The sequence below is a fragment of the Carassius gibelio genome, chromosome B24 (genome assembly GCF_023724105.1).
Source record: "Carassius gibelio isolate Cgi1373 ecotype wild population from Czech Republic chromosome B24, carGib1.2-hapl.c, whole genome shotgun sequence".
Classification (NCBI taxonomy): domain Eukaryota; kingdom Metazoa; phylum Chordata; class Actinopteri; order Cypriniformes; family Cyprinidae; genus Carassius; species Carassius gibelio.
The window spans coordinates 18,157,885-18,184,530 of NC_068419.1; the positions used below are offsets into that span (position 1 = coordinate 18,157,885).

General features: G+C 37.2%; 1 protein-coding gene across 4 annotated transcripts in view; it reads right to left on the bottom strand.

Moving 5' to 3' along the window:
• LOC128013213 (partitioning defective 3 homolog) overlaps positions 1-26,646 on the bottom strand; it is a 421,775-nt gene that overhangs the window by 165,200 nt on the left and 229,929 nt on the right. For all 4 annotated transcript variants that reach the window (XM_052596022.1, XM_052596020.1, XM_052596019.1 and 1 more), the window contains 3 exons: positions 18,844-19,029; positions 18,576-18,746; positions 6,232-6,370 (listed from right to left, as the gene is read on the bottom strand). In XM_052596022.1, the coding sequence (XP_052451982.1) occupies positions 6,232-6,370; positions 18,576-18,746; positions 18,844-19,029 (496 nt within the window). The remainder of the gene's footprint in view (positions 1-6,231; positions 6,371-18,575; positions 18,747-18,843; positions 19,030-26,646) is intronic.

A 26,646-nucleotide genomic window follows, 5' to 3' on the forward strand; every position in this document is an offset into this window, starting at 1 on the left:
TAAGGCTGAGTGTATATGCTACATCTTCACACAGTTTCACAGTCGGCAGCCCTTCCCACTGACAGCCACCGACAGCGCCGCCAATCAATCTGACTGACAGCAACTGCAGCCAATCAATGTGATGGCACTATACTGTCAGATTAATAGCCCCGCCCATCACTCTGCATCACAGGGTTAGTTTTAATGCTCTTTTATGTCTTTATATTAGAACAGATTCTAAACAGAAACTGCATTAAGATCAAATATTATAAGATTATATTTCACAATTCATTCACTTACAACCTAATGTACTTGTGGTAGAACAAACATCAGACTTTGAACATTAACTTTGAAGCAGTTAAGTTTAATCACTAATGCAGCTGCCAAGACAAGCAACATTAGCTTTACTGTTTATTAGTTTTATGTTAGAGGAATAAAAGAAGTCTAAGAAGATAATTAGCACTGTGATATATTAGCATTTTCCTCATGTTGGCGTCTCCCTCAGATGAATCAATTTTGTTGTAGGATTCCACATATTTGGATAAAAGTGCCTGTCAAATGATTAATGTACTTTGAATATAAATATTAAAGGTGCTGTATGTAAGTTTCTGACTCTACTAAAGCATAAAAATACCATAATATGTTTGCAGATATTTAAGAAACATGCTAAGTTAGCATACTTGTTGATCTGGAAAACAATGCTGCAATCAGCTATTCTCCTTTCAAAATGTGCGTTCCGGGTCGGAATATCGGCCTTTGTTTTGGTGCGTGAAGACTGCCCATTGCCAGTTTACCCAATTGTATTTCAGCACCCCGGGTTGCCAGTTGGCATAAATAAACACAGTGTATTTTATTTCATTTATCGTCAAGTGCACTCATTCCTGTCATTTTGACAATCTGGCAAACTGTGTGTGCGTCAAGTCTGAGGAGGAGGGGCCAGGTGAAGAAAAACCCTCTCCAATATTTTTAATTTGAACTGCAATACTTAGTTCAACCACTGAGTGACAATCCAACATACAGAACCTTTAAATATTTATATTCAAAAACGGTCATCACACAGATGCATAAGCAAGCTGAATCACTAGCCAAACTATAACAATATAACATACAATACTAACACATTTACAGCATCAAAACGTATAATTATGATGCACTGAAGACACAAGTTATTTACGTATGCATTATGTATGAAAAAAGTTACAAATGAATCCTTACGAACATTAAAATGGCGGTATTGATTTTATTATTATTGTATTCAGTTGACGTATCACTAGCATTATAATATTTTTTTTTTGCAAACCGTTTACTTATTTACTTAATAAGAAATGATAACATTTCATTCTGTGTGATTTCCTAGATTACACATTGTTCAACAAGATTACACTTTAAACCCTTAAAGCATTTCTGCAATCGTTTAGCCATTACTTATCATATAATATTTACTTAGTTTGCTGTGGAACACAAAATGTCTTTTCTCCGACATGCTGTGACTAACAATAGAACAATAAAATACACCAAAAATGCAACATAATTGCAAAAGTAATCCATTTAGTTTCAACTCAGGTTTAGAGGCAGGAGCTGGATTATTAGCTATACAAATATATTTTCAATGCTATTGTATATTGTTACTAACACAGTCATTTCCCTGCATATTCCAGTCTATGGATTACATTTTATATATTTTTAAATTCGCTATAAAATGGGAAGAGGTTTAGGTTTGGGGGTAGGCTAAGGGGTCTAACAATCTAAATCACTTATAGATTAAATAATAAAAAAGCATTGATACAAATATCTTAATGATATAAAAAAAATCATAAATGTTATATTTTTTTTGCTATAAATATGTTGCAATTTGTACGTCTTAAACTTTGAAATACATCCAAATTTTACATTTCAGCATCAACAAAAATACAAAATTGTAAATTCTGTGCTTGTAAACGTTATGTACTAATGCCTTTGTATAAACAATGAGATCAGGCTGGGTATAGCACTAGTCAAATTGTAGATCAATTACAAGACCTATTGCTAACTAAAGCTGACCGAAATTCCAAATGATTTTGCCAGCCAATCCACAAACTAAATTACAAGCTAAACTACTAGTCAAAATCAAGATGAATCACAAGCTATACTGCTAGCTAAAAAGCTAACCAAATCCTAGTCTCAGCCTCAGATGTGACGCCCATGGGTCGTTGGCTAAACATCTGATGCATATGGAACACAAGTGGAAACACTTCAAGTGGAAACACTTCAAGAGTGTCAAAGTCGTCATTGGATTGGTTGAATTCTACAGAATATTTAAAGTTTGCACCATAGAATCTCTCAAATCTGTGTGAGAGTTTAACACACTGGTCTGTTACTGTGGCAACATTTCCACGCCAAACGATGATTGGTTGTTTGACATGTCGGTCAAAGAGCCTCATGGGCGGGTCTTGGTTGAAAATGGCATTTCTACAATATTTAGTAGTAGCTTATAAGTGGTTACTGTCAGTTTGTGCATGTATGACAGAATTTTTTTCAGAAAAATGTATACAAGATGCAGTCAACCTGACGATGAACATTACTAACAGCAATTATTATGTGATGCAGTCAAGCTTAATAAACAACACAAATAATGTGCTAATGTTTTGATAATAATTAAAATTAATTAAAGAACAAATGACTGTAAACAGATTCTGATTAAACAGTTCCTGGATGAAGGTTTGTTCATAACTTTAAGAGAACTTCAGCTAATGTTCTGAGAAGAATTCCTGTTAGCCGTATCACACGGACATACACACGTCACAGAGCAGTTCTAAATGTCATACATGATGACCTCAAAATTACCACCCTCACAAAACACCATGGTGTTCATTTAATTTACATTCTTATTATTATGTTTTGCACATGTTAATCCAAAATAAGGCTTAATAAGGCTTTTTTTTGCCCTGTTCAAAAGTACTGGAAATGATTTCTGGGACTCTGTCTAAATGACTACACGCTAAAATATTAATTAAATATTATAAGTGCACATGGCATTCACTACCATAATGACTGTCATTCAGAGGTAGATTCATTCAGAATATTCCTCATATCTCTCTACGGGCAGAATATGGTTAGTGAGTCTCCAAGAAGCACCAGTCACAGAAACGTTGCTTTACACAAAGGAATATTAATGCATATACACCTTTTTTTTTTGGCACAGTGCCTATTTACGCTGTTTAATGGGGCTAACCTTTCCCGTCACACACTTAGAGGCACTTCTCTCTGGAAATCAACAGTTGTGAAGGGCAAATTCAAATTGGTACACCACCTCCCCTTAAATTAAAGGAAAAAGTCCTGTGTTTCACTTTAACTGTGTTTAATGTGTTAAAGTACTGTAACACTAAGAGCAACCTGAACTCACAAGGCTACAAGAATCCAACATCTACAGCACGGCTGCTAGCTCTAGAAAGTAGAAATATGTTATATGTGACAAGGAAAGAAGGACAGAAGAGACCTGAACGCATTTAGCTATTTGTAATTGTGTAATCTGAACAGCAGAACACCATATGAACACATCTTTATGTGGTTTGAAAATCAATTAAAAATATGATTTTAAGAAATTCAATTCAGTCTGAAAGGTCAGATCACATTTCAAACAGTATTTTCCGTTCATTCAGAGTGTGATTTGTCAAAAATGTCAAACACTTACCAAGGGAAACTAAATTATTTATTATTATCATCATCATCATCATCATTATTATTAGCATTATATTGTTTCATCGGTTTATACTTGCCAATATTTATTTCGTTTTTTCATTCATTTGTTGATTCGTTTGTTAGTTTGTTTATTTATTTATGTAGGACCACTTGCAATTAAATGAGTGACAAGTGTGTAAATACAAACAAATAAACAGTATATCATTACACCAACTATTTGTTTGTTTGTTTATTTGTTTAGGGCCATTTGTAATAAAAACAGTAACGGGTATAAATCCAGACAGCTCCTCTCCTTTATCTAGTCACATAAATTTACCCATCAACTACCAATTTATATTTATAGCACTTTATTCCTCTGAGTTTTCTCTCATTTCAGTCTGTTTTCAAGCTTTAAAGTTTCATTCCTCATCCCGGCCTGTCATAACAGGCATGCGAGATGACATTATCTCGCTAACCTTGCAGCTCAAACCCTGCCATGTCTGCTCCTTCCTGAGTGACAGCAAATATGTCTGAAATGAGTGGTGGCTGCTCAAGACTATTTTCCTGACAGTGATGCATCAAGCTTAGTCAGTCAGGTCTTCACCTTGGTCCTTTAGAAAACGACCTCTGACAAACGCGACAGAGTCCATACATCAAAGTCCGTCCTCATGTCCTGCAGTGCGTAAAGTTACGTGTCAGACATTCAGAACATCAGCAATGGACCATTTAATGTGTGAGGTGTCATTGTTGCGTTTTCTTCATGATTTTACAAATAAAAATAACGTGTCATGCAAGTGACTGACAAGTGGTGAAACAATCCTCAGGAGCACGGGCCGAGTTTATGAGACGTATGACAATGTGTCAGGTCTACAACAGCTGAAGGGTGCCATCTTCCCTCAGGTAAACTTTCTCAAACTTTTGCCTTTTTACTTTGCTAAGGAGAAGATGTACAGCTAAACTCTCTGAAGTGCTGCTTTTTGAGAAGTTTTAGAGTTTCTCTTCACCTGCACTGGGGAAGAATCACTCCCATGCTTTTTGAAAGAAATTGTCAATGCATACATTGGTGCAAACCAACTAGGACAGAATGAGAAGTGAAGACAAAAAGGGAAAAAAATTATAAACAAACAAATAACTGCAATACATACTAATTTTATATATTAATAGGTATGACTTATATTGATATTTTATAAATGTATACTTATAATTATTATACAAACAAAAAAGCCTTCACAATAAATACATATTATCTAAAATATGAAAGCTAATAAGTATCATTGTTATTGATAAGATAATAACAATACCTATTATATAAGCAGCAACAACAACAATGATAATAAAATGAGACGTCATTGACTGACTCATGGTCACACTGCGATGAAAACGCACGCAGTAGACAAGGTCAGAACAAGAGGATGAAGAAGAAATGAGGGGTGAAAGAAAAGCAGGGGATGAGGAGGGTTGGCGTTTGGTACTAAAGAGCTTATTGTTCAAGACTGAGTAGTCGATTGTGAAATGACAAGCATGAAGGTGAAAGGATTGGTCTGCCGATTCCAATTGTCTGACAGGACTAGAAAAGTGATCTGAGTTTGAGAGAAATCAGGACTGACTTGAAAGAGTCATGCTGGATGAGACACGGGGCTTGAAAATGACATTAACCCCCATTTACAAAACCACAGGAGCATGCTGGGACTGGCTGGGCTGAGCCTGTGTGCGTCCGGCTGCTCATTCATCCCTGCATTTAAACTGTATATGTCGGGTGGAAACAGATGGAAATGGAAACTGAAGGTGAGGACAAATACTGACAGCACGTGTGCATACATATTCTTGCAGAGCATAAAAATGACTGTTAAAATGCAGTGATTTAGACCAAGAGCCATCTACTTAGGAAGAAACCTTCAAAGCACATGTGACTTGATCCTTTTCCTTTTAATGACATAATTCATAAACCAGATATAGCTGCGTGTCCAACTAAATATTTATTCTTAAAGGCTAGCATGACTTTTTAAATAGATTTCAATGGGAACATGGCATATTTTGGCATATTTCATACTTTGTGTGTGCGTTTTATTATTATTATTATTATTATTATTTAATTTGAAAAATAATGCTTGGAGAAACATTTTATTGGTTCTAGCTAAACGCTGCGCCTCCAAAGCACTCTCAAGTGCCCAGAGCTGGCCGTTTTCAAAAGAACACCAGATATTTTCAGCTGGATAAAAATGCTTCACCACTTTAATTAGAACATGTCTCAAACTGAACTCTTTAAAGGGATAGTTCAATCAAAACTGAAAATGTTGTCATCATCTACTCACCCTCAAGTAATCCAAACCTGTATGACCAATATTTTCAGAATATTGTAATTGTGTACAGAAAAAAATAAAATAAATAAGTCATGCAAGTGTGGAACTACCTGTACAAAGACCAACTATCCCTTAAACAAATTAGATCTACTTGAGCAACCTGGAAACTAACAGCAGACTGATAAAAGCCATCTACAAAATCCAGAACAAATATAAAGACTGGAGTTAGCTGGTTCGAGAACACTCTCATTTTCGGTGAAGTGACAGGGCCATTTGAGTGTTTTTATCAGCTTACCCATCATTCTACCCATCATGGTGGGTCGTGGGGTGTGGTTGTCATCCAGGCTCTCTCCGGGATACAGCGTCTGAGAGATCCGTCGCTCATGTTCGTCTTGTGGAGTGCTCAGACGCACAGGCGGGCTACCTGGAGCCTCCTGGGAAGGAAAGAAAAATATATATAATTAGAGGTAATAGAGGAGTTACTGTGCTCTTTTGATTAGGCTGTTGGTGAGTGTGGTCTGATCTCAAGTCCTTTGTGAGCTCTCATGTCCTTAGCATTATACAGTACATTTCCCCCATAGGGGCCAAACTGATCATGAGAGTGTTGCACTTTCTCCCAAAGGAACGTCTCCTGAAGGAGGCTGTGTTAGTTGAAGATCTGTAATATTTCTCTCCCAGTCTTACCATCTAGGTGGTAACTAGGAAGACCGAGGCCCAAGGTCTGTTTTGAGCACAGCTCTTTGAAAATGGCAACAAGCCTCAAGGGAACTTTGGGAATGCTTATAATGTAGCAAGGTATGTATGTGCTTCAGCATGTGGTAAAGTGGTTGCTAGAGTGTTCTCAATAGTAGCCAAGCATTTCCTTACATTACCAAGTCATCCATCATTCTACTTATCCAACCAACCATTTATCTATCTATTTTACTAACTATCCATCTATTCATCATTCTACCCATTTACCCATAAATTGTTGTTGACCCAATGTGTTGATAGGTCGTTACAACCAAACAATTTTTGGTGCTTCAGAGTGTGCTAAAGTGGTTGTTATGGTATTTTTGATAGTTGCCAATCATCTTCTTGACCCAAGTCAAAAGAGCCCACCAATTCTCCAATGGTTTTCTATCTATCTATCTATCTATCTATCTATCTATCTATCTATCTATCTATCTATCTATCTATCTCCATTTTACCCTTCCATCCATCCATCGTCCTGCCTATCCATCCATCCATCCATCCATCGGGATGCTGATCGCACAAGACACATCTTACTCAATCTGCTCAGGACGTCTGTGGCACTGCAGTGGGGACAACAAATGCTGTATTCGGGAGGGAAACTACCAGACTGTTTAATATAGATGAGATGTTTAATGAAGTCTAGAGCTGCTGACTTATCTCGCTGGGGCTGATAAAACCGCATGCATAGAAAGGGTCAATGCAATTACAACTTCATCCAACGCAAGTGCCACGGGCAGCCTGACAATAAACCGCTCAGCCTGACTCTCCTCAATGAGCTTTTCATTACAAAACCAGGATTTGTTTTATGAACCTTTGTAGAAGTCTGACGGTTGTGTCAGAATGAGGGGAAGATAAAAACGAGACAAGGACGTGTTTCTTAAAGAAAACGGGGGTGATGGTTGAAATGATCTGCTTGTGGGAGACAGATCTTTAACGGCACAGTGTTTGGGAGGGAGGGGAGGTGAAGAGTTATTATGAACCCATTTATTCTGCCTACTCCAGGCATAATCTCCCCTAATCTAGTGCTTCCTCAAACAGGATTTGCCATGTGTATTAAAACACCCCCTGCTAGTCTGTCTTCCTGTGGGGCTGTGATTGGCAGTCTACAGGCTAGTTTGTCCTGCATCTGTCATTCTGCCAATCCATCAAACACCCCATCATTTTACCTTTCCATCCATCCATCCCTCATTTTAACTACTCATTCATCCATCCATCCATAATTATACCTGCCTATCCATACATACATACATCCATCATTTTACATACATTCTTCCATCCATCATCTGTCTGTCCATCCATTATTTTTTCATCCATCCATTCATTCTTTCACCCATCCATCCACCTTTCTACCTATCCATCTATTTATCTATCCCTCCATCAACCTATCCATCCATCCATCCATCCATCGTCTGTCTGTCCATCCATCCATCCTTCTACCTATCCATCTATCTATTCATCCTTCCTTCAACCTATCCATCCATCCATCTTCCTTCAACCTATCCATCCATCCATCTTCCTTCAACCTATCCATCCATCCATCTTCCTTCAACCTATCCATCCATCCATCTTCATTCTGCCTATCCATCCATTGATCCAACCATCGTCTCTCCACCCATTCATCCATCCTTCCTTCTACCTTTCCATTTATCTATTCATTCTTCCTTCAACCTATACATCCATCCATCCATCCAACCAACCATCGTCTACCCACCCATCCATCCATCCATCCTTCTGTCCATCTTTCCTATTCATATCTAGTATTCTATTCATTCTCCCGTCAACCTATTCATCCGTCCATCCATCCTTCAACCTATAATTCTACCTACCTACCTAATTCTATCTATCTATCTATCTATCTATCTATCTATCTATCTATCTATCTATCTTTTCTAGTAGTATATCCTTCAGAAAATACACAAATAAAAAACTTAGTTATGGTCTTTTTTTCATATTGTTGCCTTACCCATGATAATACCACTGTAATACACAACCTTGTATTCATGTTTAACATTAAAACACATTTGAGAAAATCCTCTCTGACCTTGGATGGCAGTGATAATATCTTTGTCTACATAGCAGCATCATGTAGTCATTCTAATCCTTTCTCGAACACACACATACACACACACACACACACTTCCAGACTGGGCTGGCCTCCTGATGCTGTTTATGAGGTCTTAATCCAGCGCCCCTCTCCCTCTCTCGGCCTGTAATTACAGGTCTTAAGCTGTCACATGCAGCCTCTGCTCTGTCCAGCTCTCTCTGGAGACCCAGACAGCCTCATTAGCCCTCTCTATCGCATCTCTCCAATCCCATTCTCTCCCTCTCCTGGCATTCATTTCCTCGGCTGTATAGGGAGCAGATGAACCCCTTTCCATGGCAGATCTGTTGTCCTCTCCCACATATTTTCAGTCTATTTTTCAAGTGGATTATGACAGCTATAAGTGCCCGAGGCTGTGCAGCTGTGGGTTGAACTTCTCAAATTTATCCTGTGAATACTGTGCTTTTGAGCCAGTGACAGTTTATTGTTTGTCCCCATAATGGGTGAATTAATTCTCTCAGTGGTGAGAGTAAGGGCACTGAATGGGTACAACTGCTTTAGTTAAGGAGCCAAATTCTACACATTTAAAATCCACATATAATATAGAATTAGTCAAGGTTTCTTACACCCAAAATGTAATTTAGTTTTTTCTGACCATTTAGGCTTAGACCTTCATGATGATATATAGTGTGTTTTGATTAATTTTGTCCCGTTTTATTTAATCTATTCATAAACACTGACACGTGCAAACAAAGAGCGTCCAGGTGCAGGTTAACAGGTTTGTTTTTGTTTTTTTTTGTTACTGCACCTTTTTTATGTAAGTGACCTTTATTGTGACTGGCTAACCTAAGTCATCTGTATGGGACCATTGCTTAACTACTGGACATACGTTGATATATAAATACAGGCTGTAACATGATAAAGCACTTGGCTTCTACAGCATGACCAGAGGGAGAGGAATAATGAACAGATCAAAATTAGTTGATAATTAAAAAGTGGCAAATTTAAGTAAAATTTCAGATACATTAATTTATATAGATTTCTTTAATACAGTAAATTTAGATTTAAATGTATTTTGTATTTATATATTTAAGTATATAATAAATAAATTAATTAAATATATACATATATGTATCTATCTATCTATCGATCTCGGTCGATCAATAGATAGATAGATAGATACATACATATATGTATATAAAAATACACAACAGAATGACTAAATGAAAGTGGAAAATATAAAAATAAATATTGATTAAAATATTCATAAAAACTACAATGGTATTTAAATTATACTAAAATAACACTCATATTACAAACTTGCTTTATTTATGCATTATAAACTTGATAAACCTTACATATCTACATTTTTATACATTGTATTTTCATTATTTATATATTCTTTTTTTTTTTTGTAGGAAAAAAAAGTGTGTAAATGTATCAATATAGTTAAGTTATTAGTATCTTTACTTATTTAATTTGATAAAAAAAGAGACATTTTTACCGACAACAAAGAGCAAATGAAAGCTACGCTGATCTCCTCTGTACACTACTGTCTCTGTTCACCTTGTGAAGTGTGAGTGAGTCAGATTGAGTTGTTGTGACACCGAATCTGCACAATGCCACTGTGCTTTAGTACGCTGCCCTTTCATTCAATCACTTACTTTCTCATGTGCACCAATTGAGTTTCCCTGCTGAGCTGTGAGTGGATTACAGAGAGCGTCTTCACTCATAGCCGGGCTTCTGCTCCCTGGACGCCTCCAGTCAAGCAAACCTGCCTCATACACACACCCAGCTTTTCCTTTGTTTTAGTTATTTTTTGTTGCACAAAACTACATTTCCCATGATGCTTCTGTCCTCCTCATAAATCCCAGCCACTGTGATATGACATCAGTAAGTCACCGTGAGCTCATGTCATAGAGGTCCATCAGAGAGTAAATAAACTAATGAAGTTCAGATCCAGACGTCCTTCTCTTATTGTCTGGCGCATGTGGATGCGTCCCATCATGCCACGCTTCGCCCCACGGAGCAGCAGTATGGCTCGACGCTAATAAAACCATAATTTAGCAGTCAGGCTGATTGATAGCTCTCTCAAGACACAATCGATCAGGCCCTCATTTCAGCAGGACGGTTTTCTGAAGCCAGCGTGGCACTTCCTTCCTGATGTCAGCTCTCATGAGCGTCATGTGGACACCAACCACATGGGTTGTTTTTATGCACAGGAGGCACTTTAGCTTTAAAAAAAAAATCAAGATTAACTGTCCTTCATAATTGATATGCAGTTTGGTAAGAATGCTAATGAATTAAGAGTCTAAAATTGCAATTAATAAAGCAGAAAGTACTTATTTTGGCACTCATATTACAGCATTTAAAAAATTACTTCTTAATGTGTTATAAATGGATATTTTTGCTGGACTAAATAGAACTAAACATACTTAAAAAAGATGCATTCAATTTAGAAACAGATATAGATAACAATTTAGAATAAGATATTAACAGCTTAGTTACGCAGCAAAAACAGTATAAAAGCACGACGGAAGCATGCTGTTGCTTTGCTTACTCACTTCTTGTTCAAATCATGTAAACCAGACTTCAGCTGCTGTGATATACTCTACATTTGTCTCCCTTTCATTGGTTGGCAATTAGAGCAGACTGCATCAAACATCTACCAGGTTACTGTACACCTCCTCTGAGACTAATCTACAAAGTTCACATATTCTGAACCAGGAGGAAATAATAGAAGAAAATGAGAAACACTTCTAAGGATATTTTAAATAGTTATTTTGTAAAACATCAAACTATCTTTGGCTTGATGCAAATTTCATACTTTCAAAGAACAGAGCATCACCGAGTGAGGACAGCGTGTGCATTTCTCTACTCCCTAAAGGATTTCCAGCTATGTGCAATAACTTTGATTCCTCTTTGTAGTAAAAAAGAAAATATCCTCAAAGAAACCGTGAATAAAACAGCGGACCAGAGAGCCCTTCACAGTTCTTCAGACATAACTCGTGAATATGCATGAAGATGGGTGTGTTATATGCATATTCACACTTATATATATTGTGTCAATAAATGTACATTGTTGTTTATAGCAAAAAAAATGCCATTTGAATGGCAATATTATGTGTAATATGCATAAAATGTAAAAAAATGAATAATAATAATGAGTGTGTGTGTGTGTGTGTGTGTGTGTGTGTGTGTCTTTATATATATGTTGTGGCTCTCTCACCTTGGGCACCAAATAACCTAGAGATGGCCCTGTATATATATATATATATATATATATATATATATATATATATATATATATATATATATATATATATATATATATATATATATATAGTAATAATGTTCAGTGGACCCTTACCTTTCTAACTAAACTGGGATTTATAGATTGTCAAGATTAAATTTGTCCCATTTTATTTAATCTATTCATAAACACTGACACATGCGAGTTGAAAGGCGTTGAAGAAGAGGACGTCTTTATGCTGGCTAAGAGGTTAACGCATTAATTAGAAAAATAATATGTTAAAATGCACTTGCCCCGCCCCAGACCTATGTGGATCATCTGCCATTTCATACTGACGATTAATGACTAATATGAGTATAATATGACTATAAACTTACTGTGTGATGGAGCCTAGAGAATATACCTAAAATTCAAGATATGGGGCAAAACGTCTGTTTGAGATTGTGTCTCAGATTTACATCACATAGTTAAAAAATATCACACGAGCTGTAGGCTAAGTACAATATCACAGGAGTGCAAATGTGATACTCATCTTATACAACAGTTCATTAAGAAGTTAATATTGTGTTATTTTAGACACAATGCTGTCTGTTTTGATCAATTTTGCCAACCAGAAGATAAAGACAAAGCAGAACTGTTGATCTCTGAGTAACCCACAGCGGTATTTAATTTCTTTAATCCATGCTTTGAACGAATTTGGTGAACCATTTGGTGTGTTGAACCATTGGCCATAGTCGCGTTGGGTTTGATTCAATGAACCATTCATAAAGAACCATCTACTTCACTCCTGATTTAATCAGCCATTTGAACGAATCAAATGAATGAATAAATGACTCGATGACTTACTCATTAAGAAATTTACCAAAACCTACTGGCAGTTTTAGTTTATTATTTAGAGTATCATTTCATTAAAGAAATTATTTCATATTTTCATATTTTCAAATAAAATTAAGAAAATAAATAATCAACGTTATAGTTCACCCAACCAAAAATGACAATTCTGTCATCATTTACTCACATGGTCCAAAAAAGTAGGCTATATGTAATACTTTTTGAAGCGTAATGACAGCGATGTGTCACAGACGAACACAAACCAGTTAAACAGCGTGGAAAACTAATTGGACACACTCAATCTGGGGAAGTGTATTAATTTCTCATTTCAATAATCCAGCGCTGATAGGCTCACACGCCGACCTTTATGAAGAGCAACATACGCTTCCAATTACCCACAGTCCTCAGAGGCTGTCTTTGAACAGTCTGGTGAACTTTGATAACTTCATACCAAACATTTATAATAGTAATAAGAATCTTAAGTGCGTTAAATACTGAAAACTACATTTCTACTTAAAGTTTGCTAAAACGAATATTGCTTTTGTCCCCTAATTTTTCATAAGTTTTAAAGTATTTTAAGAAATTAATTGAATTCAAATGACTGCAAGACTTTTAATTGCCTGAGAACTTATGACCTTATATTAATAGAAGCCGAAAGCCATCGATTGGAACCACCGCCTCTCTGAAGCTCAGCCTCAATTATTGAACTGAAGAAGAACACGCAATGACCAATAATACATTACATCATTATCTGGGTCACGACAATCCCTTACCAAGAACATCACTGCTTCAATTACCAAAGGCAGTCTGAGAGATAGTCACTTCTCAATTTGAAACCTATTTCAGACAAGAGCATTTCACTCAAGTCAGCGGCTGATTATTAAACCCTTCATTTACAGTTTGAGCCTTTGGATCTACTGCAACTGTGACAAAATCAGGTCAATCTTTCCACGGCAGGCCTTTCCCAGTTCCATCAGCGAGTCTTTAGTCAGAAGCACAAACTGTACAACTTCAAATCATGAATTGCCTTCCTAAACAGCATAGGTGCTTGAGAAACAAACACTGCTCCAAAAGGTTGGAAGAAATAATGCTCTCTTCTAAGATGTCAAAATATTAAGATGAATCATATGTATCTGAAGACAGCTTGCCTATGCAGCCTCATCTCATTAGTATTCGTACATAAGGTTTAGAAGAATGGTTTTGTAGGCACTGAAGCATATATTGACAAAGTGACAGCAACTAACATTTAAAAGCAACCTCTCCTTCAACTAATACTCCCGTATAGGTCGTTTGTCCAAATCCCTGAAATACGACCCATGAGAGCGCATACTAAAATTGCGCCCCTATCAACAACAGGATGTTTTCATATTAATTTCATATTAATGTTTTGCACTCTTTTATTTGCGCTGTAATTTGGGTTTTGTGTAGCTCAGTTGGTAGAGTATTGCTTTATACGCTGATATGTAATCATGCGATCATTGGTTCGATCCCAGAGAACAAACATGCTTATAAAATGTATATGCTCTATAAATCATAATTTTGCATGATTTCTGTCAGAGGTAGGTTTAGGGGTGGGGTTAGGAGTGGTCATTGGAACGAATAAGCCACCTACAGTAGTAAAATATGTACGAATTACTGTGAGATTAGTGTAAAGAGTCCACACGTTGCATTGAAATAAATGAGCATTTTGTTTGGTAATGAGGTTATATATAATTTCATGACGACAGATGCAGCACAATACTGTTGTTATTTTTACACCCGCTAGATGGAATTTAACTTAAAAAAATTAAAATATAGGTTGTAAGAAGGTGCTTGCACAAACGACCTACAGTATATGGTTGTTATTTATTGGAGGACAGGCTCTATATTTTGTATGCTCAGCTTTAGAAACATAAAAATACTATTTTAATACCTTTATCTCTCTCTCTCTCTCTCTCTCTCTCTCTCTCTCTCTCTCTCTCTCTCTCTCTCTCTATATATATATATATATATATATATATATATATATATATACATATATACTATTAAATAGACATTTCTTAATCCCTACCCTAAACAGTTCTCAAAAACAGTGTTATTTTAATAATATCAATATACTATAAAAATATAAATATTTCAAATTAGGATTTATTTTTATATTTTCAGTTTTCATTTTAAATGTAGTTATTTTGTCATGTGCTCTTGTCATCTATATCAGTTTTAATTACTTTAGTACTTCAGTGTTAACCTGCTTTAACACTGTTTCATCTCAAATTTTCTAAGGTTTCATCTATACTATATAATTCCAGCTTTCCAGCCAATTACTCCATATTACTGCATATTTCAGATACAGATTTTTAGTGTCTAAGCAAATATATAAAAATGTATTTGCAACAGAACCACACTTTACATATGAACACCTGCTATTACTAACGAGCGAATGGACTGGCTGTATTTTGGAACAACAGAGCTTTTGATTGACAGTGTAGGACATCGATTCACATTCAGGACAGGACTAGAGACAGAATGTGCTTCTCCCAAACATAATCGAGTACACACACACACACACACAGGGTAGTGGACAGTGATGGATCTTATTCATTTTAATGCTGGCCTCTTGTTTTCCAGCATTTGCTGTATGACAGTAGCAAAGCACCGGCTGTCAGAAAGAGCAGCGCCGCACAATCTCTGATTCCTTCAGTGGCCCCTGCAATCTCACGCTACCCATCATTCTCCTCTTCTTTCTATTTTCACTACTCTTGCCATCTCTCTTTTTTCTTATTTCAGCTTTCCATCTCTCTGAATGCCATATCAAAGCGCAATTTATAGTGCATGTTGGTACACAGCGGGAGCTCGGCTGCACTTCAAAGTTGGATGAAAAGGATGAAAGCAACCGTCCTCTTCCTCGTTTGACAGACAGATAAAAGCGACCTTGAGTCTGGGTGCTCCTGAAGGCGACAGGTGACCTTGGGACGAGCGAGAGAGGATGGAAGGGACGTGTCTCTGTGTGTGTGTGTGTGTGAGGGGACAGAAGAAAGCATGAGTCTGCTGCTCTCAAACGGGTCCAGTCAGCTCCACACCATCGCTAATAAAGGCTGATCTGAGCACAGCAGTGGGCGCTTGGTGTGTGTGTCGCAGGTTTCTGGGCGTACATCCGTGAATGATTACAAAAGACGTTATATTTTAGTCAGGTTGTGAGATTGCAAGAAGAGGCAGACTGGGTACAAAAGAAACTACAGAGACTTATTTCTTCTCTCTGTCGTGTTGTCTTCACTAGATGCACGCAAATACAAATACAGCACGAGCAGTGCAGTCAGATTCATATGAGTGAAGGCTGTAATGTGTAAGGTGACTGTTTATGTGTTTTAAATGCACAAGATGTGTTTGCTAACCCAGTGTCATTTTTCACATTCCTATATTGCATCAAGCTTTTACACTGGACACTTTTTACTAGTCACAATCCTCCTGAAGTGAATGGGCGTGACCTGAAAATAATATACAATAAATTATAGTTATTATTATTATTTACCTACACACTGTATGTTTGACATGAATAAAACATTTTAAGTATTATTGCTACTTCAATATACATAAGCATACACTACCATTCAAAAGTCTGAGGTCAGTACCTTTATTTGTTTGTTTGTTTATTTTTTTTATTTAATTTTCACAAATTCTTATTTTTATTCGGCAAGGATATATCAAATTAATCAAAGTTGACATCAAAGACATTTAAAATGTAAAAGATTTTCTATATCCACAAAAATATGAAGCAGCACTGTTTTCAACATTGATAATAATCAGAAAAGTTTCTTGAGCAGTAAATCATCATATCAGAATGATTTCTGAAGATCATGTGACACTGAAGACTGGAGGAATGATGCTGAAAATACAGCGGAGCATCACAGAAATACATTACACTTTACAGTAAATTCAAATAGTAAACAGTTCATTTAAATTTTAATAATATTTTAATAATATTTCACAATATTACAGGTGAGCGGAAGAATTAAATGAATAAAGCAATTATTGAGTTTCCTGATTTTTCTCCTTAAAACAATGCGTTTCAGCACAAATATAATCAATGTCTAAAACTGTGCTGCTTCATCATGAATTCAAACATTTATCATCAAATAGAGTGAATGGTCTGAGCTGTAGGATTCACTTTCATTTTATAGCGCACTGTACTTTTACTGAAAGCCATTGTTACTGTCTATTTTTATTTCTCCCAATAAATTTTAAGAAAAAAACATCAGAGATGCAGCTGATACCTAAAAGAGCCATAAAGGAGACTCTATGAAGTCCCTAGAGCTCTGAAAGAGCAACGACTCTCTCCTCTGGGAAACATCCTCTCCGTGAGAGCACGGCCACAGACGCCAGACGTCTCATTTCCATAAGCAGTCATCATTATGAATTTCATCTCCTTCAAAAGCAGGGCCTTCAAAGCGCCTGTCGTATATTCTTTAGAAAGATAAGTGTTAGATTACACTTTCAGATGTTATGACTCTGTGAGGGCAAAAAAAAAAAAAAGAGCGAAACACAAACACACATCCAAAGGATTGCATTGGGGAAAGAGAGGGGATGGAAAAGACGGCATTTGAAGTTGATATTTGATATTTCATACTGCCATCTGTTATCAGTATAAATCAGCATGAGCTTTTCAGCGGTCAAATTGCTTTCGATCGCAATCCGCTGCTCACACCCCCGTGTCACTTTCTCTCTCTCTCTCTCTCTCCGTCTCCTGTGTCTGTCTGATAAGAACTACTCACTTTAATTCACTTTTCTGCAGTCAAACTTCCCTGTCTGCAGACACTACTCTGTCGGTCACTCACTCAGACAGCTTCTCCGTTCATCTTCATGCTGGATGAAAGTCATTTTCATCTGAATTTAAGAACCTGCACTGAACTATTGTCTTGTAGTTTCTTGTATTAAAGTCTGGCAGCCAACAGTACCAAATGGGGAAAGTCGGTACTATGTTTAGATGCCATTTTATTTCAAATATCTGTAATAATCGCCATCAACACTCTTGCAACACTCTGGTTCCTTAGGTCATGCAGAGTTCAATCTTTCAATTTATGCCACGCTACATTTCCCAGCATTTTGACAAAACATACTTTTCACATTTATCCTTCGGCTTTTATTCCCACATTTGGGTCAGATTATCTCAGATTATACTAATAAAACTTATATACATACACCAAACCATTCACAAGCAACAAATACATTCATTCGAAAGGATGCAAGATCAGGAAGACTGAATCTTTGGAACTGTATTGAAATGAAAACGTCTCTGTATCATTGCTACAATCCCCTTAAAACGCAAGCAGTTTGGAAACAAAACTCGGGAATAATTGGGCCTTAACTCAAGCTTCTTGTCGTCTTTCATTCCTAATGTTTGAAAGATTGTAGAAGAACAATGATCAAGTTTCACGATATTTCACGATACGAATTAGTACTAGATAACTACAGATCAACTTTTAATCAAGTACTTTACTTGCACTTTAGTTTATTAGTCTTATTAAATAAGTTTACTTCTTTAAAGCATGACAAACGATTATTAAAACTATCAGTTGAATGTAGTTTAAATGTAAAACTTTTAATTCGACTCGAGTAGAAAGTGCATGGAAGTGTGTCTCTTTAAGTACACTCGAGTAGCCTTTTGTTTGTAAGTAAAGTTATTAGAAATATTCTTTTACATTTTAGGAACACTACAAGAGCAATATTCAATACAATGAAGCATGTATGAATGTAAACACAGATGTGTGGTTCGTCTGTGTGTAGCAGACGGTGGATGACTGACCTCTCCTCTCCCTGCGAGCCGCCGGGCCACGATCAGCTGAATCATGCCTCTCTTGTTGCCCTCGATGGACATGGACGTGCGGAGGGCCTCCATCGCTTCCTGGTTGCTTTTCTCCAGCAGAGACTCTCCATTAACCGCTATCAGCTGGTCATTGATCCTCAGCCGCCCGTCCTGTGATCGCACACACGAGAGCATATTAAAAGTTTCTTTGGAATATATGAACATTAAAAAAGAGAGTGCCGTAGCCAATCAGAGAGCTGCTCCTCACCTTGCAGGCGGCTCCTCCAGTGATTATAGACTTGACGAAAATGCCCAGGTCAGCGTGGCTCTCTTTCGATCTATTGCCCTTGACGCTGACCCCTAAACCGGCCGAACCAGAGTCGTTGAGAGGGATTTCAAACGTCATAAACTCCCGCGTTCCATCCGGGGTCAAAATTAAGTCGTCTTGTTCTTTCTAGAGAGATAAAGAACAGGTCAAATGGTACTAATTAGTTAAACATAGAAAGTGAATTTTATTTTTTTCAATTTTCAAATATTTTTTCACAATCGAATAAGCATCTAAAAATAAGCCACTCATTCCACCAAAGAATATGAACACTGTGTCTGTGGCGTTGTCTAAAGCGTCCCAGTAAGCCCAGTATAGCAACAATTTAACTAATGGCATGAGTTTGGGGTGGGGCTTTCTGTCTGTTTGACCAATGACAGGCAGGGAAAGTATTGAAGCTTGTTTCCATCATGGTTTCTCTCATAATTCAAACTTTATTCGTGCAATTCTAAGGGGGAAAAACGTATAACTTGTGTTTAGTTTCGGTCATGGAATATTTTTAGCCCCTACTTTTCTTCTTAGAATTGAGAGTTTATATCTTGCTTAATTTAACTGTAATTCTGACTTTTTTGCTCAGAATTGCCAGAAAAAAACTGAATTGTGGGATATAAACTCAGAATTGCAAGGGGGGAAAAAACAGAATAGATTCATTCGTTCCAAATTTGTTCATTCATTCATTATTTTTTCGCCTGTGGTGCATCTTTTGATAGTGAAAGTGTTTGGAGGATACTTGTTCGAAAACAATCATATTGCAGATCCATTTTGAGACAAAAGTGGTGTATAAAATGACATACCTCAGCTTTAATAATAAAAAAAAGTGCATAAAGCTAAAAATGTAACTAAAGGCATCAAATAAACACAAAATTCTTTATGAAAGCAAGGATTATTTTTTAACCAAGTTTTAAACCATTTCAACATATTTACTGCCAGTGGACTACAAATATTCATCAAAAACACCATTAACTCAAAGCTGACACATTAATAAAATGCCATTCAAGATTAACATAATTAATATAATAATATGAACACAACAAACAAGGTTGAATTATAGAGCGCTTTGAGGGGTGGGGAGAGATTAACACAGTGGGATCACATGACTCATTAAACAGGATGTTTACAACGGTTACTATGGAGACCAGTGTTAGCATCCAGTGAGTGGGCGCTGTCCTGTTGTACACAGACGATCCAATCACAGCGCAGAGTCAAACCCATCATATACAGCACCCGATGGAGTAAAATCCAGAAATACATTCCCATATCATACAGCATTTCTAGCTGGTCAAGCAGACCAAGTTTCAACCTAGTAGATCATCTTGGTCACAGCTGACCTGCAAAAATCCAGCTACTGTGTGGCAAAATCAGCTTTTGTCCAGCAGGGAAGTCATTAAAAGGTGATTCACAGGAGAGAAATCCACTCTGTATAACACCTTTATACAAAGCAAAGGTAAGTGTTCAGCACACACACACACACACACACACACACACACATGGAGCTGAAGAATGCCAGGTGCTTGGCTTTAGTCCAGCAGCCGAGAGCAAGAGGCTGGAGACGAGTTATAGAGATTCAGCCAAGCATTCAGGTGAGGCCCCTATCTCTCCTTCCTTTCATAATACACCTCACACACACACACACACCATCGACCCGTGCCTGAGCGGTTGCTATGGCAACACAGGTGTCTCTCAGCAGACAATAGCAGCTCTCTGGTTGAGAACCAACGTCCAGGTGAAGTCAGCAGGACGAACACATGCTGGGCGCTAACGCAGCGTTCACGCGTGTGATTTTCACCCAGTCTTTTAGTTCCTGTCACACCGTCAACAAGTACGCGGAAGGACCACAGTCTTTCAGACTGACACAATGAAGAGCCTCTCATCGGCTCGCTCTCGTTCCCCTAGAGAGGCCCGGCGGCCAGAACTGATATGCATTATGGATAGAAACATGAAAAAGACATCTTTCTGAGTTTGACTCCAATTCTCGCCTTTGACAGATAACACAGTTTTGCCGGTTGTTCTGTGGCAATCGAGAAATAACATGTCAAGCACTTGAAGGAGTTTCCAGAGCTGTCGGTAAAGACACAGAGCCTCCTCATTTATAGCACTATTTTGCTGGGTGGGTTATTTAGAGGAGCTCAGAAATATAATAATCAGAGACTGTATTAATGCTTGGGGAAATTATAACACTGTGACGTTTTATAATGGGCCATGTGCAGTGCTAAATCAAATGGAAGAGAAAAGATTCCAGATTATATCCTTCAATCAATCAATCAATCAAATGAGAAACTGATAGACAACGTCCACAAATGATCTAATGCAGTTATCTATCAGAATTGTCATAAACAAACACAACCAAACTAATAACTGACGATTCAGACCATTTTAAAACACTGCTATCTGTCTGAAAAAAAAACAAAAAAAAACATGCAATGACAAAGAATGAGTGTAAGTTTAATAAGGTTAGGAATTAATAAACAAAACAAAGAAAGCAAAAATTATTTCATAATAAATAAATAAAACAAAGGCAAAACAAAACAATGCAATGAAAGCATAATAAAGAAAAGCAAATCAAAGCAAAACGAGGTAAATGAACAAACAAAAGACTATTCATTTAAAAATCGAAAAAAGAGATATAACTAAAGAAACACATTGCATGAAAACACCTTTCCTCTATGAGTTGCACGAATGTTGAGATTATTCATGTCAATAGCATAAATGTGGGGCAAACTTAACAAATTGTACTTAATTTGATACTCAAAGCATTTTCACACCTGGCTCGTTTGGAGCATTTGTTTCTGAACCGGTTTGTTTCAGAATACTGTACATGGACACAGCATTTGCAATTGAATCCGCACCAAAATAATCAGTCCAAGATCTCCTAAATAACTAAAGCTGACTGAAAGCAAACTCTTACATTAAATCCAACCCAATGAACCATCGATCCAAGTTGTATCATAATTAAAAATAAGAAATGTGTTGCCTAAAAAGCAGCAGTGTGAGCACATTATTGACTTGCATAAACACATGTTGGTACACTCTAAATTGTTGCCTTGCAAAAGTGAACTGAACCAAACAAAAAGAAAATGCATTTTCTTTATTTTTTTTTTTAATGATCTACAGGTCTTGATTTGATTACATTTATTTTGGGAAAAAGTTTGATTTTCCTTTGTCAGTAGTCAACTTTCTGTTCTGCACTTAACAAGGTGAATTTAAGTTACCAACTTGAACCCATTGCAATATCTGCAAGCACAAGACTTTCACCTTAAAATTAAATTCTTGATTGTATTGATTTTGACCATTAAGCTTCAGTATGCCAAGTCAGAATAAGTACTTTACCAGCACTACAGATGACTTCAAACTAAATTCCTCAGCCTGAGGTTCAAGGATCCCCAAGCTGTGTCTAAAAAGACACACAGCTCTAATTCTCTGGCCCCAAAGTCACTGTGAAGTTTTATAACATACAGCAGTTTGTCTGAAGGTCTGAAACTCTGTTACAAACAGCTGGTTCATTTTCACAAGCCTTCACACACTGTATATTTCTTTAATACAGTGACAGAGGGAAAATGCATGACTTTATAAAAGGTGCACCGAGCTCAACCCGGTCCATTGTGCTCGGGAGTAATTAATTAATTCGTAAGCTGACTGGATGGTGTGCATTCATTACATGCTTTTGTTTCCAGAGTGAGCTTGAATTATACTGTCAGTGCACAGACAATGAAGAGAAGAGCCCATGAGAGATGAGACAGCATCTGAACACACACACACTCACACACACACACACACACACACACAGAGAGAGAGAGAGAGAGAGAGAAGAGCAGACGTCTAGCATTGTGTAGTAAGTAAGTGGTGAGTAAGTGAATGAATGAAAGAGATACAAAGAATAAACAAAAGTCTTTAGGGTCTTCATGAACTTTCTGCAACATATTTTGGATCACGAACAATGGGTACTCATCTATCCTTGACTTTGAAGTTTTTAACAAAACCTGCCTTGAATTGTCCCTCATTCAGAAACCAGTCTGGAGTAAAATTATTTGCGCAGACATTAACAAATTTAGGTGTATTCAGTGGTGCATTACCATAAAAAAAATTGTGTCCACACACTACCACGACACATTTATATGCAATTTTTGCATCCAACGTCTACTTTAAATGTTTTATTTAATCTTAATTCAAGTGATAAGGGATTTTGATAGTGTGACAGTAGTCAGTGCTAAGTACTGCTTTAAGGTTTACCATGCCTGGTTTTTATGTTTGAAAATGATAAACAGTTAAAAACATTGGAAATCTCGAAAAGTATCAAAAAGTAATCAGTTACATTACTTTAACAAAGTAATTGAAAAGTTGCACTGCGTATTACATTTTAAGTAGGGTAACTTGTAGTCTGTAACCTATTGCATTTCCAATCTAACCTTCCCAACATGGTGAACAAATCAGTGAAGGCAGGAAAAGAGGAAATAGTAGCAAAAACAAGCTTACAAAAATAAACAATGTAATGGAGGGAAGGAAGGAAGGGATGAAGAAAGTAAATTATTGAACTGAAAATATAAATATTGCTCTCTATCTTCAAACTGTTGCCGAGGTTTGAAAGAATTTGCATGGCTGAAACTTTCTCGCCCAAACGGGGCAACGACAGAAAGGTCACTGGAAATGAATTTAAGAGGCTGAAAGAAATCAGTCGAGTATGTAATTGCCAAGAAAGCCTGTGCATGATAAGTATAGAAACATGAAATTTCTCACCACTGTTTCTTTGGCCCGCCACCTTGTGATAAAGACTGCATATTAAACACCTCCGACTAATGCACATTCAAGACTTTCAGGTACAATTAAACCTGAAGAGCCGAGAAAGAGAGAGAGAAGGAGATTAGATGAGACAGTCAAAGCTTCGAAAGGGAGAATCGCTACTAAAGCCAAGGTGACACGAAGAGCTGGAGAAGAGAAGTCAAACACCTCATTCACACATTTTTTGTTTCAAGGAACCAAATTCCCAACAAAAGGTCAAAAGAAGAAAGCCAAAAATATTAGCAACATTGCAGGACTGCATGATAATAGTTAAATAGTTGATTATCACTATTCTGCTCAAAAATACTATCACGATTTTTCTCATTTATTTTATTTTTGTATTTATTTTAGAAAGTATTGTACTTTCACATAAGCACAAATCAAAAGAACGTCAACTTGCATGGTTTGCTTACAGATTTAGTCGTGAACAGAGTAATCGACAACATCAAGATCGCTATTTCAGCTAAATTAAGCTATGAATATATTATGAACCTTAACATCACAATTTTCTGTAAAGCTGCTTTGATGTGTATTGTAAAAATACAAAATATGTTATAAAATTTACTTTTAAGGATGACTATATCACATTGTACAATATATATTTTAAACAATTTATCATGCAAAGTTATCAGAGTTAAAATCAAAGGTAAATGTAGTTAAAGAGGAATAAAATACAGATTTTCAAATAATTGAATAACATACCTAGATAAAATAATCTAAATAAGATCTAAAGCATACAATAATGTTTTTTTATGGTATTTATAGTATTAGTCAGCTGTAATTAGACAGAGAGAAAATTGGGCTAGGTTTTATTACTTTTGGGTGGTTTCTTCATTGGCTTTGAGCTGGAAATTTTTCTGGGACCTGGCAACCCTGTGTATTGCAGCGAGTGTGCTTCAGCATGGTTACCAAGTTTAGAAGATTAAAACTGATCAGAAACTATATTGATTTATGAAAAATGAGTAGAGGATTTAAACGGTTAAAATCTGGCAATCACAACCATGATAGGTTGTGGAGGCTTGTTATCAATACAAGATGCAATATTAAATAAAACAAAATATCAGGCTAAATATTGTACATGATTATGCTTAATATCCTGACAACGATTAAAATATGATGCATCCTAAAGCCTACTGGCTTAAGTGTGCTGATCTTATTTTGGTTATACTTAATAAGCTACATGCCTACAGAGGATGTCATGTTTAATAATGAGACAATATTTGATCATTACCAGCATTGTGTTGTACGTATAAACACGTATGTGCTACAAGGACGGCATCGTGGTTGAGACCTAACTGTGCTTGACTACACCACATGCTCTCAGCAAGCTCTGCCTGTCCCAAAACCGCTCTAAACTAGCTTGTTTATCAGCGCTGTACAGCGGCCGCTCCATATGAACAGCTAGGATAATTGCTGTCAGAGCTGAGAGATAGAGTGCTAAACAAAAACAGGTGGCAGCTCAAAACTGTTTTGTGAAACGAAACGAAAAAAAAAAAAAAGCTAGCAGAATGCTATTGTCTTCCAATGCACTTTGCGACATTAGGCTTAATTATAGAAGTGCTTGGCTTTCTCAATCTGCAGCCGCGCAAACTGGCATGTTTCAAATGCGGCCCATAAAAGCGCTCGTGAAGGGAACGGCTGCACATCTGCAAACTGTGGGGAAAAGAGAGGGAGAGAAAGGGGGAAAACAAGGGAACGATTCCAGGGGAGTAAAAAGGGTTCGAACAAGCAATTGAACTTAAGCGTGCCAGTCTGGCTAATGGAGACGGGTGAGGTAATTTTCACAGTAGGGATGCCAGGCGTAGTGCTTAAAAAGAAAGAGCGACTCGCCATGCTTGACTATCCTAAAAAAAAATATGGGTCTGGGATGAAGAGGAGATTGGGATGAGCCGTTAATGGATGTCACATTTGCAGCTTGGGAGGTTTTGTGACCTGCTGTGTCAAAAACTGAGTTTATGCAGATACCTTCAAGGCATATGCATCTGTTTTGAATTATGATCGTAGTTTCAGATTTTAAAACATGCTTGATTTTCTGTTAATTAACATAATGCTGTAGTTTGCTCAATGCAGCACATTTTTTACCTATATACACTGAATAAAATTATAAACGCAACACTTTTGTTTTTGCCCCCATTTTTCATGAGCTGAACTCAAAGATCTAAGATTTTTCTATGTACACAAAAGGCCTATTTCTCTCAAATATTGTTCACAAATCTGTCTAAATCTGTGTAAGTGAGCACTTCTTTGCCAAGATAATCATCCACCTCACAGGTGTGGCATATCAAGATGCTGATTAGACACAGGATTATTGCACAGGTGTGTCTAAGGCTGGCCTCAATAAAAGGCCACTCTAAAAATGTGCAGTTTTATTACACAGCACAATGTCATAGATGTCACAAGTTTTAAGGGAGCATGCAATTGGCATAATGACTGCAGGAATGTCCACTAGAGCTGTTGCCCGTGAATTTAATGTTCATTTCTCTACCATAAACCGTCTCCGAAGGCATTTCAGAGAATCTGTCAGTACATTGAACCAGCTTCACAACCGCAGACCACCAGCCCACGACCTCCACATCCAGCATCTTAACTTCCAAGATCGTCTGAGACCAGCCACATGGACAGCTGCTGCAACAATCGGTTTTAATAACCAAAACATTTCTGCACAAGCTGTCAGAAACCATCTCAGGGAAGCTCCTCTACTGCTCGGCGTCCTCATCGGGGTCTCCACCTGACTCAGTTCGTCGTAACAGACTTGAGTGGACAAATGCTCACATTCGATGACGTCTGGCACTCTGGAGAGGTGTTCTCTTCACAGATGAATCCTGGTTTTCACTGTACAGGGCAGATGGCAGACAGTGACAGGAGTCGTGTGGGTGAACGGTTTGCTGATGTCAGCGTTGTGGATCGAGTGGCCCATGGTGGAGTTGGGGTTATGGTATGGGCATGTGTATGTTATTGACAACACAAACAGTT